Here is an 18,869-nt window from a genome sequence, read left to right as displayed (position 1 = left end):
TATTCAGTGCATTGCGCTAACACAGATGCACCATTACACTGGATGAAGACTATCAACACACACTACAATCTTTATTAGGTACAACTGCACAAGCTGATGCGAGTGAATTATCCTCTTTAAAGATGATAAGGATCGTTTTTTTGTTTGACACTCTTTTATGGTTGCAGTTTGAGGTGGTGTAGAATTGCATTGCAAAGTGCATGCCATACTTTGCTCTTCCCTTGTAGCTATACTTTCTGCTCTCACGATGATGCAGTGAAGTTGTACACCACTGTTTGCACACAAAATAAGCATTTTAAAAGAAGTGCTCTTCTGCAGAGTGGCGTTTGTGCATTTGCCTCACAGTCCAAAGTTCAAGTTTGAATTTTAGTGTGGAGTTGCCTTCTTGTGCTTTCCAGAAACAAGATTGATTTAATTACTTAAAATAGCGAATGTGAGTGCGAATGTCTAAATGTGCCAAGAGTCTCATGAGCCGAAACAGGATGGGAATGAAAATGTGACCAGCAATTGCATAACATGTGTTCTTTGTATGGCTGAATTCAAGATTGAGTTTATAGATGGTTCTGTACAATCATTTTGAGGAGCAATGGATTATTCAAACCGAATTCAATTTCACAAAGAAATAGACCTTGCTATGTCTATTTTTGCTTTCTTAAATTGGATCATATAAGGTTCTGGGGAAAGATAGTTGGATTCCCCAAAAATTTTTATCTTAAATATTATGCAACTGGAGAATGACCATTTTGCACATTGGTGAATGCCAAATTATTATTTTTAAAGTGCATAAGTAACATTCATAAATGAGGGGCATTTTTTAAATGAGTTTTATGATCACGTAAATGGACATTTTAGTCATGTTGTCTACCACCAGAATTTTAACATCTGTTGCTCACAAACCCCAAATATCTCTACTGGTTTCCATTTCAATGTACACAAGGTTGCAAAATTGTTCTGTTACTTAGCAACATTTCTTGTGAACAATATCAGCAGGCTTCATGAAAAGTTACATATTTTCAGAAAATTCTTGAATGACTGCTGACACATGCTACTTACTGCAAAATGTGTCTTCAATGTCTCGTAACTGCAAAATGCAGATGCAAATTGTCACTGCCACTTGACATTAAAGAGAAAAAAATAAGATAAGATAAGATAAGATGTCCTTTATTAGTCCCACAATGGGGAAATTTGAGATGCTTCCTCTTGTCATCTTTTGGATATTTATTATGAATAGAGTTTTTGGGCTCAGACAATAACAATCTTAAAATACCCGATAAGAATGTCAAGAGAAGCATTTGAATATGGCCAAATCTTGTTCTTCTTTTTTTTTTTGTATCGCCTCGATAGGAGAAGCTCTGATAATAATGTTATCAAGTGTCAAATATAGACAATTGTAGTGAAAATGTTTTGAATTAATACTGTTAGACTACATGCTCTATTTTTGTGCATAGCGAGCTTTCTAACAGCGTGGAGTTGGACTAGGCCTTGCGTTTGAATTTTCACAGATGTGCCAATTAATAGCGTAAAATAACCTAAGTGTAATTATGTGCCTGGTGACATCAAAAAAATGTGTTTGCAGCCCAATCAGTGGGTGCAGGATTTGATTTGCTCAAACATTTGTGGACTAGTTCGTTTTTCTCCCAAATACATTTAAAAAAACAAACTTGCATATTAATTTGATTGTGGCCTACATTGATGTGAATGTGAGTGAATTGTTGGCTGCAATTGACTGTCAGAAGCAGGAAGGGTGGGCAAGCGAGATAGTGCCTCACCCCTGCAGACTGTTCTGTTAATGTGAAGAAGAGTTAAAAAAAATTGGGGAAAAAAAACGTATTACATTAAATTCTGTTCCATTTTAGTTCTATGGTCCATGTGTTACATTAATATCTTTTTTAACCTAATAATTATCATGTCAAACACCAAACGATCAATCGTTGTGTATGTCACACTACACGGGCTGCGATGCATCAAGATAAAAAGAAAATCGGCTTTGAGACACTATCGAGCCTGACGGTGAGACATCTGTCAGCCCAAAATTGGGCTTCATTGGTGTGCATTACGGGCCGCCAAATTAAAAAAAAAAAGAATAAAAAAAAAATATATAGAACAGTGCTGTATAACTTTCACTCTCGCCGATCACCACACTTTACCTGTGTGTGTGAGTCTTTTGTATTTATTTTATTCTTTTTTGGGGGCGGGGGGCTGCGTATCTGTTTGATCATCACCTGCGTGCGACTAGGAAATTTTGTTGGTGAGGGACGGACTGGGCCCACGTGGGTCGGCCTGAAATACTGACGGGAAATTAGTGTCGGATTTAGGAGACCCACCTCTGATTAAATATAGTAATAAAGTTTTTTTTTGTTGTTTAGTTTTAGAGCTAAGCAAAGCGGCAACCCAACAACATTTTTCTTGCTACCACATTGTTGAACAGCGTGGAATTGCTTGAAACATAAATTCAGGTTTGAAAACAAATATTCAATAATTCACTGTTGACCTTTTGTGAAACTTACATTCCGGTGAAGGTCAAAATGGAAATATAGGCTTATCTTCTATTTTAAGCAGTAGAAAATAGATGCGTGGATGGCGTTTGGTTTGAAAGAACCTGAAACACTACCCCTTGGGAGCGGCAAACAAGATTCCCTCATCAGTAATATCTGACCTTCTCGAGAGAAGTGGAAACTGCTGAAAAGGTGGCATCAGCTCCATATTTTTATCCGCTTCCACTTTTCCGGATAACATGACCCACAACTTTTGTCCATGAAGTGTGTCATCCATTCTTGCATTTTGAAGTTTCCCTGTTGGGGGAAGAATAGCACCATAGATACTGTTGATCACAATTAGTCCAACATGAAACTAAATCTGGTGCACGGTGCCCTGGTGGTTAGCTCACAATTGAGAGGGTCATATTTCAAAGTTTGGAGTTTGAATGTTACTCTGGCTTCTTCCCACATCTCAGAAACCTGCATGTTAGGTTCATGGCGACTCTAAATAGCCCCTTAAGTGCGAATGTCAGTGTGCTTGTATGTCGATGTGTGCTCTGTGATTGGCTGGCAAGTAGTCCCTCGTGGACCCACCTCTCAAATAGCAACAAGTGATATATAAAGTGGATCGATAGAAGAAACTACGGTAAATAAATATGTCTTGGTAGAGTGTGGCCTTTGTGTGAAAAAGAACACTACAAGGACTACTGCGGGACACAAAATATAATGCCCCTTTACACTTCCAGTGTGGAAATAAATATCATTTGGAAAATGCAAAGAGGTTGCAGCGTTTTACATTGAGGGCTTATTTGTCAGTAAGTGCTTTTACAATAAAGTGCTGCAAACATATTTTTCTCTTGCCAGGCTGATATGCGCTGAAGATAGCTTCCCGTGACCTTTCCACCAAATCACCATTGTTATTCTAAGAGCAGAGGCTGACACTTGAGTGGAAATAAAGCACGTGCCACAGATAAACCTATCAGTATGCTTCATTTAATCAGGAGGCACATTTAAACCTCCGCTGCGGTAAGGCTGCTCTAAAGGATCTGTGAGCCTGCGCCTGGAACGTGAACGTGGGAGGTGGAAGTTGAAAATGTGATGATAGTATCACACTTTGAGAGTATAGTACGTGAGATTTCACATTATATTTAAATGTCAGAGTCAGCTGTTCTGCTAGAGAAAAAAACGGAATATCCTTGACGTAGGCCGCAGGTGTCAAACTCAAGGCCCGGGGGCCAGATCTGGCCCGCAACCTCATTTTATGTGGCCCGCAAAGGGCAAATCATGTGCGTCAACTTCCTGTTTTCTTCACTTTTAACAACATTGAGATATCCGATATTGCCATTTTAAGGATTGTTGAACAAACAAATGACTGACTGGCTTTGTTGTGTGTATGTGATAACGTAAGGTGGTCGTACGTTTATATGGGTTCACAGTCATAACGGCCCTCTGAGGGAAACCAGAACTACGATGTGGCCCGTCCACAAAAATCAGTTTGACACCCCTTAGTCGTAGGCTATTCTTTCACACTGTGTGCCAGATTCATCACATAGACACTTCATTAGGCACACCTGCCTGCACAATCAGCAGATCCACTTCAAGAGCAGGAGTAAACGTTCAGTCATTCTAAACAAGTATGATTCCTTCTTGTTAATCTGTTCTACACCACTTCAAATGACATCATTGACTGAATGTCTTCATAATATTTATGCGCCATGTGGCCTGGAGGGTATAAAGCTTGATTCCCGCTGCAAACATCGGAAGTACACGGAGCAAAGCACCAAACTCCCAAACAGCTCATGGATGCAAAACCTTGTCGCTGTCCCTCCATGTATATTATCAATATTTTTCTTTTTGTTTTGCTGCAAACCATAAAGCGTAGAATCCATGTTGCGTGCAGGCAGTGCTGATTCACTTTCCACTCCGTGACTGTGTGGCTGTGTGTGTGTGAGTGACTTTTTTGTTGTTGTACTGCAAGTGCTCTGTGATTGACAGTCCAGGATGTTGTCTGCCTTTCACCTCGTGTCTGCTAGTCGGACAGAAAATTGATGTGGGTGGATTAAAATCAAACAAAATATGTTAAGTAGAATTTAAAAATGATGCCTCTGTTGTGTCTAAACATATTTACATATAAAATCCTAACGAGCCCAGTAATGGTTCTTAAAGCCTATCCGTGTGTATGTACGTGCGCACACACGCACACGCGCGCAAGAGCACTTCCTGTCAGTGCGTTTTCTGTTGCAGCAGCTCCTCACCACAAGAATAGCGACGTGGCCCACAGCAGAGGCAGTGGAACAGTACATGACAACAACTCTGTGTACTGTTTTTCCTTTCTTTTCCGTAACTAATTTTCATTTAATAAAGCAAAGTTATTCATCTAAAAAAAATGTGTATACTACTCTTGTCTCATGCCTTATTGATTTAGTTACTACACTGTATGACTCTCTGGTAAATGTATTATTATTTTTTTTTATGAATCGAGAGTCATGCTAAACAAGTGACCAAGGGCCAGTGAGCCATCACCAGTAAAAATTAGTGCTGTCAAGTGATTTTTTTTTTAACTAATTAATCTAAAAAAATTCCATGATTAATCATGATTAATCACATTTTTCAACTACTATTTTTTGCGAAACTTATAACAGATATTTACTTGAATAATATCTTGGAATTGATGCAAAATCACCAAATTTGAATTATATTTAATTCAAAGACTGTTCTAATAGCTTTCTTGGATTCTTGAATACGATCTAAATGGAGACATTTTTACAGACATTTATTTTCAAAACATTTCTCAAAATTGTCCACAAGCGTCACACTCCAGCAGTGTTGGTTTGCAAGGCCCAGTGGTAACTTGAACACAGTGTTTTGTTCTGAGACGTGCTAAAGACAGCTAATATGACAATATTTGCAAAGTATGCAAAATATTTTTTAAGTAAATCAAACTGAGTTAATTGAGTTAAAATATATAACTGAGTTAAATCTTTTTGGAATAATGACCTGAGTTAATGCTTTCATTTTGACAGCCCAAGTAAAAATACTTTTCATATATTCTGTATGTATCAAAATCACAAAAATGTGCGTGTTGACTGTGAAGGTCATAGTATTGGAACCGAACAGACATTTAAAGTGGAAAAATAAAACATCGCACTTTTATACTTTCTCTGGTAGGTAACCAACTTAAGTGTGGTTGGTTGTGATATCTTTTCTCCAGTTATAAACAACAACAACAACAAAAAGCACTGCCTCAACATAGTGCCACATCGGGATGACCAAATTCTTTGGAAAACGTGCTGTCCTAACCCTTCTACCATAGCGCCAAAACGCGTGCACACTAAGCACCTGTTAAATGACTGCAGTGCAACCGATATCCTCTCAACGACAGGAAGCTCTCTTGCAGCTCTCCTTTGCTACTTCAGCGTGTGTGTGTGTGTGTGTGCAGACGCATGCAAGCACTGTCAGTCATATCGAACGAGACAGACAAATGATCATATCGTCACAGCCACGCTCAAGTGGTGAAAAGTGATTTCTAAATATCTTCATTTACATCCAATACACCGATGGCGGAACCAGAACTCTGATGTGCATGAAGACACATTTCCTGTACAACGAGGTGAGTTTCTCACTTGTGATCGTACATCATGCGTAGACAAAGTGAAAGGGACAAAGTTCATCCAACAAAAAGAGCCTCGCATTGAAAATCTTCTACGAGCATGAGAACAGGGATGTGTGAGGTACCACAGTCTGAAATCCTTTTTACGAGTTCTTCTGTTTTAAAGATTGAATCCTAGCATAATCATAACTTTCGCACTAATTTCAAATTTCATTTTACGGCAGTGAGACTATCTTCAGCTTTTTGTCGTTGTATTTGTGGAAGCGTTCATTTCAGTTTTACGAAAATAGACCAAATCCTTCTTTGGTCATTTGTCAAATTCAACACTGAAAACATAGCAAACAATAATAAGCGGTGTTTATTTGGGAAGACTTTCAGCTGGAAATCACAAGAAGAAGATCTCCTCAATGTCCCCTCAAATGTTGACTTGCTCTCCACTGAGAGTACAAAAAAAGATAGTAGTGGAAAAAAAGTCTTGAGATTTGTTCCTTGGGGTCTTAGTCCATGAATTTTTCCCATGACTTTGAGACTGTGGAGGGAGGCAAATGCTGTAATCTTCTGGTTCTGGTCCAATGAGGACCAAGTGATCTTGAAACAATACAATGGGGAGCACAGCTTTAGTCGCTACAAGTTGAAGTACACGTTTCTAGAGCTTGAAATTGGATTAGAATAGGAGCATTATTTGACATTTTGGAACCAACAGTAATTAGGTCAAGCTGCTCTTGGATGAATCCTTTCGTTGGTTCACTACAAAGACTCAATTTTCAAACAAAGCATGCAGTAGTGGTTAAGGCAGTTTTGGAAATCTTAGACATAACCGTTGTATTTCCCTTTTGGCTTATTGGTCTGTTTGTAATTCAATGTATTGATTTAAGTGCACTAATAATTACATTGGCTGGTGGCCCAAAAATGATCTATTAATTTTCAATAATATTATTAACTTGCAGAAAAGATGGGATGTAACTGCAGCTCCGACTACTCAGACGCTGAATGGATCGAGAACTTGGATGAATTTTGTGAACACTGTAACTGTCCCATACCTCCACAATCGTGCAACCCAGTAAGTGCACTTAAAAGTTTTGTTTATAAGTACAGCAGGAAGTGCAAAACTGTTCATAACAGTTTTTATAGTGTCATTATTTTTCTTTTTAGTTGAAGCCTGATGGTCAATCAACATTGGTTCAACAATATTTTAAGTTTGTGATTCAAAATCTACATTGTAATTTGGTTGAGTTAACACAGAAGATATTTATTTATACATTTAGAGAATACAGCATAACTGTTTCGTCACAGACTTGATTTACCTGAATTGTCGTTGGTAGTTTAAGTACTGTAAATGTTTTATCTATTGCTGATAGCCTGGTTAAAATGACATTAAAGGGGAAGTCAACCCCAAATTTTTATTTTCAAGAATATGTTTTATGCGAGCTCACTAGTCGATTAAAGTCATTCTGATTAATATTGTGTTTGCGAAATATGAGTTAAGCAGTAAAATACACACGTTTTTCACCCAATCAAGGGGTGGCCATTTTGTCACTTTTGTCAACTGAAAATGACATCACAGTCATGACCAATCATGACTCATCTGTTTTCTGAAGCTTAGCCATAATTGTTCGTTAGCTGAACAAATGTGATGTTGATTTTCAGTCAACAGAAGTTGACAAAATGTCCACCCCGTGAGATGGCTAAAAATGGGTGAATTTTACCGCTTAACTCATATTCCAAAAACGCAATATTAATCACAACACCATTTTTTGATTAATGAAGGCACATGGAACTTTTTCTTGTAAATATTTTTGGGGGGTTAACCTCCCCATTAATGCTCATTTACTTAAATGCATGTTTTCTTGTCTTCTGTCACCAGTATACAGATCAGCTAATTCCATATCCATCACAGGGTTCACCACCTTCATCTCCTCTACCCGGTAACAACAAACACTGGATTTCCTCTTTTATTTGGCAAGGGTTTTATTTTGTATAATTGTACCCTTATTAGATTTATTTATGTTTTTATTTTACTTTTCTTTTGCAAGATGCAACCATGAAATGAATAGTTTTTCACAGTATTATAAAGAAGAATATAAAATCCCACTCTTGAATTGGCATTGTATGTAAAGCAATTGCTCCCAGGCTCATTCCACTCAAAATGGTTTTAGACATTGAGGAAAAAATGATTACACAATTGGGAATGCTTTCGCAGAGAACATGGCAGTGGCTTGCTACAACTATGAACCCACCCATGATGGTGACCTGGGCTTTGAAAAGGGAGAAAAACTCAAGATAATTAACCGGTGAGTTCAGAACATGTGACAGGCTCGTTTCATCTGAAACATTTTATTCCCGCAAGCTGAGCTGTAAGTGGCCGTTTTCATGATTTTAACGGTTGCCCTAGCTTTTGTTTGACAATATTCTATATTAATCACTCTAAAAATAAACTAATACATACATGGACACAATTGTTGGTAGCACTCTGTTAATGGAAGAAAATAAACATATTGGTCTCAGAAATAACTTGTTTCTGACAAAAGTAATGATAAATAAAAATTTGATGAAAAGTAACTATCGACCATAATTTCCCAAGGTAGTCAGGTTTCCTCCCACATTCCTCAAATATGCACAATTATTTAATTGGAGACTCTAAATTGTCCTTAGGAGTAAGTGCGAGTGTGGCGTTCATTTGTCTTTATGTGCCTTGCTATTGGCTGGCCACTAGTTCAGGGTGCCCAAAGATGGACTCCAGCACAGCTGCGATTCTCATAAGTGATTCCGAAAATGAGATGAGATATTCAACAGTGGTGTCCTCCTTGGTCCTCTCTCATGATGTCCACTTTGACAGAAACAACGGACATTGTGATCAGATTGAGAGAGAGAGTGAGAGTGAGAAAGAGAGAGAGAGAGAGAAGGAGAAAGCGAGAGAGAGAGAGTGAGGAAATTAAGTCTTTGATGGTCAGAATTTTAGTTGATCGACAGATGTTCACATACTTATTTGCAGCTGTATCACACAAATAAACTGTTTTTAAAAAATCATACATTATGATTACTTTATAAAAAAAACACATTTCAAGTAAAATTTCTCATGATTTCTATTTGTCTCTTTTTTGCACACATATCAGCTGACTGATGATTTTGTGTTTTGACGATCAGGGATGATCCAGAGTGGTATTTGGCAGAGTCTCTCACCACAGGACAGAAGGGCTACATCCCACACAACTTTATTGCAATGAACACCGAGGAGACAGAACCGTACGTCACACAGGCAGTATCTAGCACTGAGGAACATTTTTACCCCAAATAATCTGTGTCCTTCCACCTCACCATCCTAAAAAAGGGTGTTCATTTTGAGTGTGAAGCATGTTGTGTATTGCAGGTGGTTCTTTAAAAGCATTTCTCGAAATGATTCCATGAGGCTCCTGCTCGCTCCCGGGAACACGAAGGGCGCCTTCTTAATACGTGAGAGTGAGACAACCAAAGGTGACAGATTGCAGATTACATATTGAGAGTTGGAGTCAGGAAGGGTATTGTCAAAACTTCATCCATTCAAAATTCCCCCAACAGGGAAAGGGCTTCTGTTTAGTAAAAAAAAAAAACTCAGAAGGACTTGGGTTGGGGTTCAAAGGATTCAGAACAAACATTTACCGACATAATGAGATGAAACTTTTTCACTTGATGCAATTATAGTGGCTTTTAGTAGAGATACCGTCCCAAGTTTGTTCAGTTAACAAATGTGGAAAAAAAAATTAAAGAAAAGGGGTGATACGTAGCAATGATGGGAATCAACGGTGCAATTGTCATTCCAATGGCAAAAAGAGAACATAAACTCCTCCTCTCATTTGTACTGTAAATGTCTGTATCTTATTTATTTCAGGGTCATACTCCTTGTCCATCAGGGACTTTGACCAAAACACGGGTGAAGGAGTAAAGCACTACAGGATCCGCAACTTGGATAACGGTGGCTTTTACATCACCACCAAGATATCTTTTAATTCACTGAAGGAGCTCGTCCAGCATCACACACGTATGTGTATTCCGTACACCCCAAAAAGTCAAGTTAACGGCCGTGATGTCTCCCACTGATCCACTTTCTGTCGTTCAGGTGATGCCGATGGTTTGTGTACCAAGTTGGGGAAGCCATGCCAGTCGAGAGCTCCTCAGAAACCATGGTGGCAAGATGAATGGGAGATCCCCCGGGAGTACCTGAAATTGGTGAATAAGCTTGGAGCGGGCCAGTTTGGAGACGTCTGGATGGGTGAGCGGATCAACAACTGTGTTCTTTGTTTGGATGAGATCCATCTCTGTGTGGGGAATACCACATATAGTCGCCAGAACTCAAGTGTGCCCAATGCAGACTTTACTGCATGCTTCTTTGAGCTCTTCGACCTAGAGAATAAAGCAAGAAATTAACCTTGTCATGAAGCGTAACTCAAAGTCCATTCATCAAACTTTCCGTGGAATTTCTGCATTTAAGGAATTTTATTTGAACAATAGGAGCGTGACCAGCCATTGTGCAAGTTGATCCAGAGGCCAAATAGCTTTGCTTAAATTGCTATTGCAGTACTTGGACAATATGTGTCACGGCCCTGTTATCATTAATTGGAAGGCTGCTTCCTCTGTTTTTAAATTCCATCATACCCGCTGTGATTAATTATCACCACAGTGAGTGTGAAAACATGACCTTCGTTTCAACTTATCCATATTGTGGTCACTTTTTTACTATAGTTCAACCTCTAAGGTCTATAACGCTGACTCACCTCTGACTTGTTTGAATTGAATGCGTTTGTTTTTTTTTACCAAGGAAATAACTGAAATAGAAAGAATGGATCAACAACTCTTAGTAAAATTTGGACAGTCTTTGATAATATTGAGAATTAACAACAATAAAACATTTGGGCGCTATTTTCGTAGCTGGCGCAAGTGCACTCGGTGTAAAAAGTTGTTCATCTTCATTTTCGTGGCGTCTAGTTTGTGTGTTTAGCCTTTCTGGGTGTTTTCTATTACACAGCCCCAGCGCTCCTGAAAATTTGGTCGCATAAAGTCGACTACAATTTAAACCATTTAATGACCCTTCCTTCCATAATCTTGGAATTCTGATTAATATTTCATTTACACCCGTTTTCCGGCATTTCAAGGGGCAAACATTTTCACTGCTGTCGACTGAAAATGACATCACAGATGCTCAGGGCTCACGCCTGAGATGGCTAAAAACAGGTGGATTTTACTGCTTAACTCAAACAAAATATTAATCAGAATGCCATGTTTAGACGAGTGAAGGCGCATTGAACATTTTGCAAAGAATTTTTGAGGGTTGACTTCCTGTTTAAGGCATGCTATTTTTTGGGGGGAAGAAACGCCACCAAAAAGGCCACGAAAAAAAACAAAGAAAAAGCAAGACACCCACATAGAGTCAAACCGTTGCTTACTCAAAAGAGCTCTTGTAGTATATTGATAATATGATAAGTTTTTTGTTTCGTGGTGTATTTTTCTTGAAAATGGTCACATTTCAAATTACAGCTACACTGCTGTCTTTTCTTGCATGTGGTTTTTCATCTCTGTCTTTCAAGATAAACATCGTGCTCTGAGACGTATCGTTAGATTCCGAGTCGTCCTCAAATACATGACTAAACCGCAGACGCTTATCAATGTCCGCTACTATAAAGGCCATGTCATTTCTTCATTTTCAAGGACTTTCTTTTCAGGTTTCTACAATAATGACAGGAAGGTTGCCATTAAGAGTCTCAAGATTGGTACAATGTCGACGGAAGCCTTTCTTGCAGAAGCCAATGTGATGAAAAACCTCCAGCATCCTCGCCTTGTGCGCCTCTTCGCTGTGGTGAGCCAGGAGCCCATCTATATTGTCACGGAGTACATGGAAAATGGTACGTACCTACCATTGACTATTGCTTTGGAATCGGAATTTCATGTATCCCTGGCGCATAAAGAAGAAAGACGAATGTGGCCCGTGGGTATTTCTAATAAATGAGCACCTAAAAAGATTACCTAATTATCAGACGGATCTACCCATAGACATTGCAAAGACAGAAGTGCAAACGAAATAGCTCTCAGCGTTGTGTCATCCATGTTCAGGATCAAACATGTTGATACGGTTACAGTCTTTGGATAAGAGAGCACATGCTTGAACAAAACCTGGAATCACCTTAATTTTTCACCTTGGTCTTGACTCACATTTTAGTTTCACATATTCCAGTAAAGCAGAGAATTTGTAAGGACCGCTTAATCATCAAATAGAAGCTGCCCGTCTACTTGTTTTTCAAAAGTGACATGGCACAATTCATTGGATGGAGGGCTTTGAAAGAAAGCACAGTCAGCAATGTGAGACAATCGAAACAAGAATGGAACCCAGTAGATGGCAGACACCTACCAAGGGAAAATAAACCCATTCCTCCATCTGAGTGCTCATGCTTAGTCTCAGCTTCGTTTGGCCCCAAAGTAAAAAGAAAATTATTGTTTACTGTATATCTGCACCCTTTTTTGGATCCGCTCCAGAATTAAATGACTCATCATCCAATACTTCTTAACTATCAGACAACCAAAATAATAGCTGTTGCCCTCGGGTTTTCATGCTTTGTGGAGGTAATAAGGTGGCACTTTAGTGAGATTTTCCCTTTGAGATCATGTTTCTCTACTCTGCTGAAGACATCCGATTGGCTATTTACAGTTTCTTGTGCACTCATTTCCCGGAGCATTCGTAGGAAACTAACTTCCACTGGGCTTTGCATGCTCCTGCAGACGCTGTACTGTCGCCGGTGTTTACTCACCAAGGCGAAGTCTCTCAAGGCCTGTCTGTGGGAAGGTGTTAAAATTGGAAAGGGTGTTTCGCCGGGTTATTGTTAGGAAACCCTCAGCGATGGCTGGCTCCTCTCCAGAATCAGTGCATCCGCTGACACAAACACATGCACAGTTACGTGCACTCTAATACTGGCACAGCCCAATTGCAGTTGTAAACAAATAGCCTCTCGACAAAGGCAGTTTGCACCATATCTTGCCACGGGATCTTCTTTTCCCTTCCCCATATATAACAGTTTGAAATCTTGATAATCTGCAAAGGTTTATGATTTTTTTTTTTTTGTCGCACGATAAATACCAACACCAAAATTGGTTGAGGTATTGCTCCAGACATCACCACAGCCTTGAATGGCGCGCCTTTGTAAAAAGTCTTCTACGACTGGGCTGTAAAACCACCAGCAGTGGCTCTGCATGAGACTCTCTCTTTGTCTGAAATCCACGTGGAGAGAGGAAACAATTGCTGCTTCTGTTGACAAGAGAAAGGATGGCTTGGAGTTCCCGTCTTTTCAATTTGTCCCTTTCTTTACTATCGACAACAACAAAGATGGAAAATAACAGGCGTTTCCTCAGAGGTTTCTGTGTGACCTTGACAAAGGCCATTCATTTGGCTGGCCGACTTCAAACGCAGTCCAAGCACAGGGCAGTAAGGCCTCTTCTTTCCTGACACTGACATTCTTTTTTTTTAACTGCTTCCCTTTGGGTTGACGTGGCTGGATGACATATAAAGGTATTGTTCTTTTCTAATCTGCCCTCCGAAAAAAGGCCCTGGAAGTGCAGTTGACTGTCGACTTAGCATCAAATTGACTGATGCTCTATTTTCTTCCTTCCACTGTTATGTTCCCTGATTTGAACTGCTCTTCCGGTCCAAGTCTGTCTGTGCATTTTCAAAGCATAGAGTTTCTTAAAGGAGATCTTTTGGGGTTAGAATACATTGTACCACTGCTAGAATACTATAGCATTTATGGAATAACAATTCATCAAGCTCTATTAAGATCAGCGTACCGTCCTGTTGGTCAACAGTACCTTCTCCTGGCACCCAAAATGTCCGTAACAACTATCCCATGACTTTCACAATCTCGCAACTAAACCTGAAGAATGGTTTTGCAAATTCTCCGCGAATGCTGCAATAATTTTAGCACCGGCCTCGTCTGACACACAGCAAGCAAAATGGGTGTCGTCAGTGACGGATTGACGGACCTTGTGTCAGTATTGACTCTGGGAAATTGCAAGAATGACCTGTGACGACTTCACCAAGAAAATCCTGCGTTGATTTGGGGAGGTGGTTCGGCCAAGATGACTTTGTCATGGCTGTACCGCTTGCAGACTGGCTATGCCCATTAGCTGTCAGGGTGTCTTGACAAACAGGTTCCTTCCGACCACCACAGGTACACTTTAAGCAAGCTGACAAGAACAGCCGTGTATTCCATGCATTCTTGATTTATTCGTACTTTCAGTATGAACGGGACATGGGTTGCGACTGATGACGTTTCACAAGATCACCTCAACTGACAAGAACATACCGTAAATTGAGAAACGGCTAGAGCAGGCGTGGGAAAACTATGGCCCGGGGGCCAAATGCGGCCCGTTAAACGTTTTAATCCGGCCCACCGAACTTGAAAAAAAAATGTGGTGTGTCAAAGACATATAATTTGTTGTAATGCTTTTGCTCATTTTCATTTAAAATTAAATACATTTCTTTTTCTCCGATGAGGTGAGGTTACCAAAACACTCCATCCATCGGCTCCTGGTCCAGCCCCTCGGTCAAATTGTAGAACCCATTGTGGCCCACCAATCAAAAGGTTTGCCCACCCCTGGGCTAGGGAGTCAGTTAAAGTTTTTCAGGGTTTTAACACGAAGGTAGTTGTGGTAGTTGCCAGCACGTGGTAATATTGCCCAATGCAACACCCTCAGATTGAAGAATTATTCAGTTTAACCGGAATTATTCTGATTAACCGGAATGCAATAATAGTCATGTATATATACCGTGTATAATATGAGACTAATTGGAAAAGAAAATGGATGTATAAAACCACTAGGTGTGACTTTCTGAAATCTGTATTGTTGGCAGGTAGCTTGCTGGAATACCTAAAAACAACACAGGGGAGTAATTTGTCCATGAAATCTTTGATAGACATGGCATCTCAGGTAAGACAGCCTTCCATTCTGTCTCTGTCTGTCTCTCCGGGATGTGGTCTCCTTTCAAGCCACTTACACTATTTGAGTTATCGTCAGTTAGCATGACCATCACAGGCAAAACTCAGCCTCTGTGGCCATGAGCCACGGACTCAACACTGGGTCTTGAGGTCGGAGCGGTGGCACAAATCCTCCCTTAGGCAGTTAAGCTCATCTTCCGCCTCTGGCTCATTAAAAATACTCAGCACGATGTTGGTTTTTAATGTCACAATGGTCGGCCGCTTTCCTTTGCATTATGGTATTGTTTTTTTGTTTTTTTTTTGTGTCCTCTTCGTTGGCTAATGTCTGTCTAATTTCTAGCAGTAAATGTGACATAACATCTCATTGGACCCAACAAAGCCGTATCCCCATGTTTTGAAAATGTTGCCATAAAAGTGAAATATATCAATACTATATAGAGGTGTCATTTTGTTTTCCTTTGCAGCGAGACGAGGGGGCTTTAGCAATATTACGTACATATTGGACAAGTTGATCTAATAAAAAAATGAATAAAAAATGAAAAAAAGACTGATTCATATGACAATTCAATGAATGCAAAGAAGGGCATAGTGGTGTAATGCCAATGTCTGAAATCTAAAAGAATAAACGGACTTTCTTCCTTGTATGTCATGAGTCCTTGAGGCCAACGACACCTATGAGAGACATTCTTTGGAGGTCTGAAATATGCACTTCAGACCAAGCAAAATGCGTACAATCCCACCATTGTCCGTATACTCCATAACTTGGGCACATACATGGTCACGGGAATTAGCCTGAAACAGAATAAAGGGTAAATTGGATATTATGAGCCAAGAACTAGGGCAGGATGAAGTATAGGTGACATTATGCAGGCCCATTTGTGTACCTGGGTGGAGGACATAGTAAGCGATGAGATGTGCGGCCAAAGATAGAAAAGGGAAGCGTTACCTTCCTGACCTGGGAAAATTTCTTCTTATCTACCCAGAACAATGCCCGGCAATTCACTGCCAACCAAGCCAGGTCGTAGTCTGCCTTTCACCCAATGTCAGATGGGATAGTCTTCAGCTTTTCCCTTGACAGAATAAATTGCCCAAAAAATGGACGTGGCTTAATCTGTGTCCAAAACACACACAGGACAACCATTGTCTCTTATTTCTCTCTACGCACACACACACACGCACCCCCACACACGCTTGTGTGTATTATTTGATAGTCTACTTCTCATTCACTGATTTTGTTAGCTAACAGTCAACCAGAATGATCATCACCAACGGCCAACGCCATTTTGCACACTGGCGAGCGATGGTTTATTCAAATCATATCTGAGAAGCACAATGACAAATAAATCTCTTAATTCTACACAGGTGTGAAAGTAATCCTCTTGATTACTGCTCCATATACCCTCTTAGTGTTGTGACAAAATTCGATGCATTTTAAAAGCTCTGAGTTTTGCCCTCTACGGTTGCCTAAGCATACATTTACACGTACAACACACATCCATCGTATACCCAAATGTCCATCGAAATACACTAATGCGCATACAAGTATACATGATGTATCTATCCACTTTGCCGTCATAACCTTTCATGTTTGCAGTATAGACTACTTTGAACTTGCAAATTTGAGTTACATCACCACCTTAGGGGTAACCATGTTGTACAAAAAGCAAAGGGCCTGGCTGATGGTTTGCTGCTCTCTGCAGGTTGCGGACGGCATGGATTACATTGAGCAAAAGAATTACATCCATAGGGACCTCCGAGCTGCCAACATTCTGGTGTCCCATGATCTCATCTGCAAGGTGGCAGACTTTGGACTTGCTCGGCTCATTGAGGACAATGAATACACAGCTCGGGAGGGTAAGAAGACATACTGTCCATTTTTTAAGACGCGCTTGAAGACATATTTTTATTCTTTAGCTTTCAACTCAACATGAGACTGTCGCTCTTCTGCTATGATTCTGGCATCTATTGTAAATGTGTTTATGTGTTTGAATTTGTGTTCTAATTAAATGCTAATTTATATGATGGCATATAGACAGCGCGTTGTTAAAGCTCCAGCTGTAGTCAAATGCGCTATATAAATAAAATTGTATTGTATTGTCTCGTATTGGACAGTACTTAGTATTATTTGACTATATAGCAGCTCAAATGTTAATTTATCTTTATGTTAACAGGAGCAAAGTTTCCCATCAAATGGACCGCCCCAGAAGCTATAAACTATGGAACATTTTCCATCAAGTCAGATGTGTGGTCTTTTGGGATCTTCCTAACAGAAGTAGTCACATACGGACGTATACCATACCCTGGTAACCATTCCTTTGCTTTTTCTTTGCAATCTTTAAAAAAAATGATTTCACGATAACCACACTTCTGGTTGACTGTTATATCGATGTGCAGGTATGTCCAACCCAGAGGTGATCCAGAACCTGGAGCAGGGCTACAGGATGCCAAAGCCAGAAAAGTGTTCAGATGCACTTTATAATGTTATGTGCCTCTGCTGGACGGAGAACCCGGAAAATAGACCCACCTTTGAGTACCTGAGGAGTGTTTTGGAGGACTTCTTTATTGCCACCGAGCGTCAGTATCAGGAGTAGCCTTGACTGCTCAAAGGCACATTCCCACTTTAAAGGCCTGGTGGTTGGCTGTCTCCTTGAATTCTTCAGCTCTCTCTAGCTTTCATTACAATTGTTCAAGAAAAATTTTACTATTGTTTTCCTCATATGGTGCGTTACATTGATTGTCTTTTTTGTACAATAAATCATTGAATGATAGCAGCAGCTTGACAAACACACACATTTTGGGTCCTAATTTTTTGCCAATCGCAAGTCTAGCACAAATTAGTGCGCACATGGTTGGAGTTTTCTTTATTTTGGTATTTTCATAGACGGGCGCAGTTACAAATGGGCATTTGCACCATTGTGGGAGTGAACAGAGCCAACTTGATTCCTGGCCGATTGAAGCGGCTCCTGCTCAGAAGCAGAAACGCACTCGCTGAGGTTTGGTGATTTCTGCAATCATTCAGAGGGTTTCATCATACTCACAAATTTCATGTATATGAATGAAATATGATGAGATCCACCGCATGCATTATTGGAGCACAGAATCTGTCTGACTATGCCTGGATCAAATACACAAAAATGGTGTTTCAGCACCTGCACTACAACTTTCACTGAGTCTAATGACTAGTCTACTTTCTGTCACCAGATTATCAGGTGCCAGGGGTGGGCATTAGAAATTCCTAACCGCGGTAAACTAGACTTGCCCAGGTATGAATATGCACCAGTTTTTACGCCGAGTAGACGCGCGCCTGCCGAAAATAGGGTCCTTCATGAGCAGTTAATCAAACTGGTTAACTGAAACCTATAACATATCGGCCTTCCATATATTGTCTGTTTCTATTGTTTAACACAAATGCCATTGAGTTCAGTCTTTTTAAAGTAGGATAAAGATTAAGAAAGGTTGGAACTCTGATTAAACAAAGTCAAGTCAAGTCAAGTCAATTTTATTTGTATAGCCCTTAATCACAGACAGTCTCAAAGGGCTTTACATAGCCACAATCGACATCCCCGATCTTAACCCCCAGGAGGGCAAGGAAAAACTCACAAAACCTCATTAGGGGAAAAGTGAGAAACCTTGAGAAAAAAACAATTGTCACACCTAAAATCTCGACCCTGCAGTGTTAGCATTGAAAATGTTGGCCAGAAATGAGTGTTCCATTCGGTTATAAAAAGTGATGACTTTCTTAATATTTCTCAAAGAAAAATGACACTGAAACTGAAATCATCTTTGACATTCCCTGGTGTCATGAGAAATAAAGTATCTTTGAAATTT

General features: G+C 39.9%; 1 protein-coding gene across 1 annotated transcript; it reads left to right on the top strand.

Annotated features, from left to right (window-relative positions):
• Nucleotides 1–5,907: 5,907 nt before the first annotated feature.
• On the top strand, nt 5,908–17,803 carry lck (LCK proto-oncogene, Src family tyrosine kinase). The gene is made up of 13 exons (XM_088305498.1): nt 5,908–6,087; nt 7,035–7,147; nt 7,952–8,012; nt 8,288–8,378; nt 9,232–9,330; nt 9,455–9,558; nt 9,953–10,102; nt 10,181–10,333; nt 11,781–11,960; nt 14,957–15,033; nt 16,742–16,895; nt 17,213–17,344; nt 17,436–17,803. The coding sequence occupies exons 2-13, from the start codon at nt 7,040–7,042 to the stop codon at nt 17,630–17,632; spliced, it is 1,506 nt and encodes a 501-aa protein (XP_088161624.1). The 5' UTR covers nt 5,908–6,087; nt 7,035–7,039; the 3' UTR covers nt 17,633–17,803.
• Nucleotides 17,804–18,869: the final 1,066 nt, after the last annotated feature.

Source organism: Idiotropiscis lumnitzeri, chromosome 1 (genome assembly GCF_059441095.1).
Source record: "Idiotropiscis lumnitzeri isolate Australia: NSW breed Sydney's pygmy pipehorse chromosome 1, RoL_Ilum_1.0, whole genome shotgun sequence".
Classification (NCBI taxonomy): domain Eukaryota; kingdom Metazoa; phylum Chordata; class Actinopteri; order Syngnathiformes; family Syngnathidae; genus Idiotropiscis; species Idiotropiscis lumnitzeri.
Note: the sequence above shows the minus strand (reverse complement) of the source record. Positions and strands in the feature narration are given on the sequence as shown.

Bases quoted from the DNA above. Each gene is read 5' to 3' on its own strand.
- lck (XM_088305498.1), top strand. From the start codon at position 7,040: ATGGGATGTAACTGCAGCTCCGACTACTCAGACGCTGAATGGATCGAG. The intron at 10,103-10,180 runs GTATGTGTATTC...TCTGTCGTTCAG, and splicing joins GCTCGTCCAGCATCACACAC to GTGATGCCGATGGTTTGTGT. The intron at 17,345-17,435 runs GTAACCATTCCT...ATCGATGTGCAG, and splicing joins CGGACGTATACCATACCCTG to GTATGTCCAACCCAGAGGTG.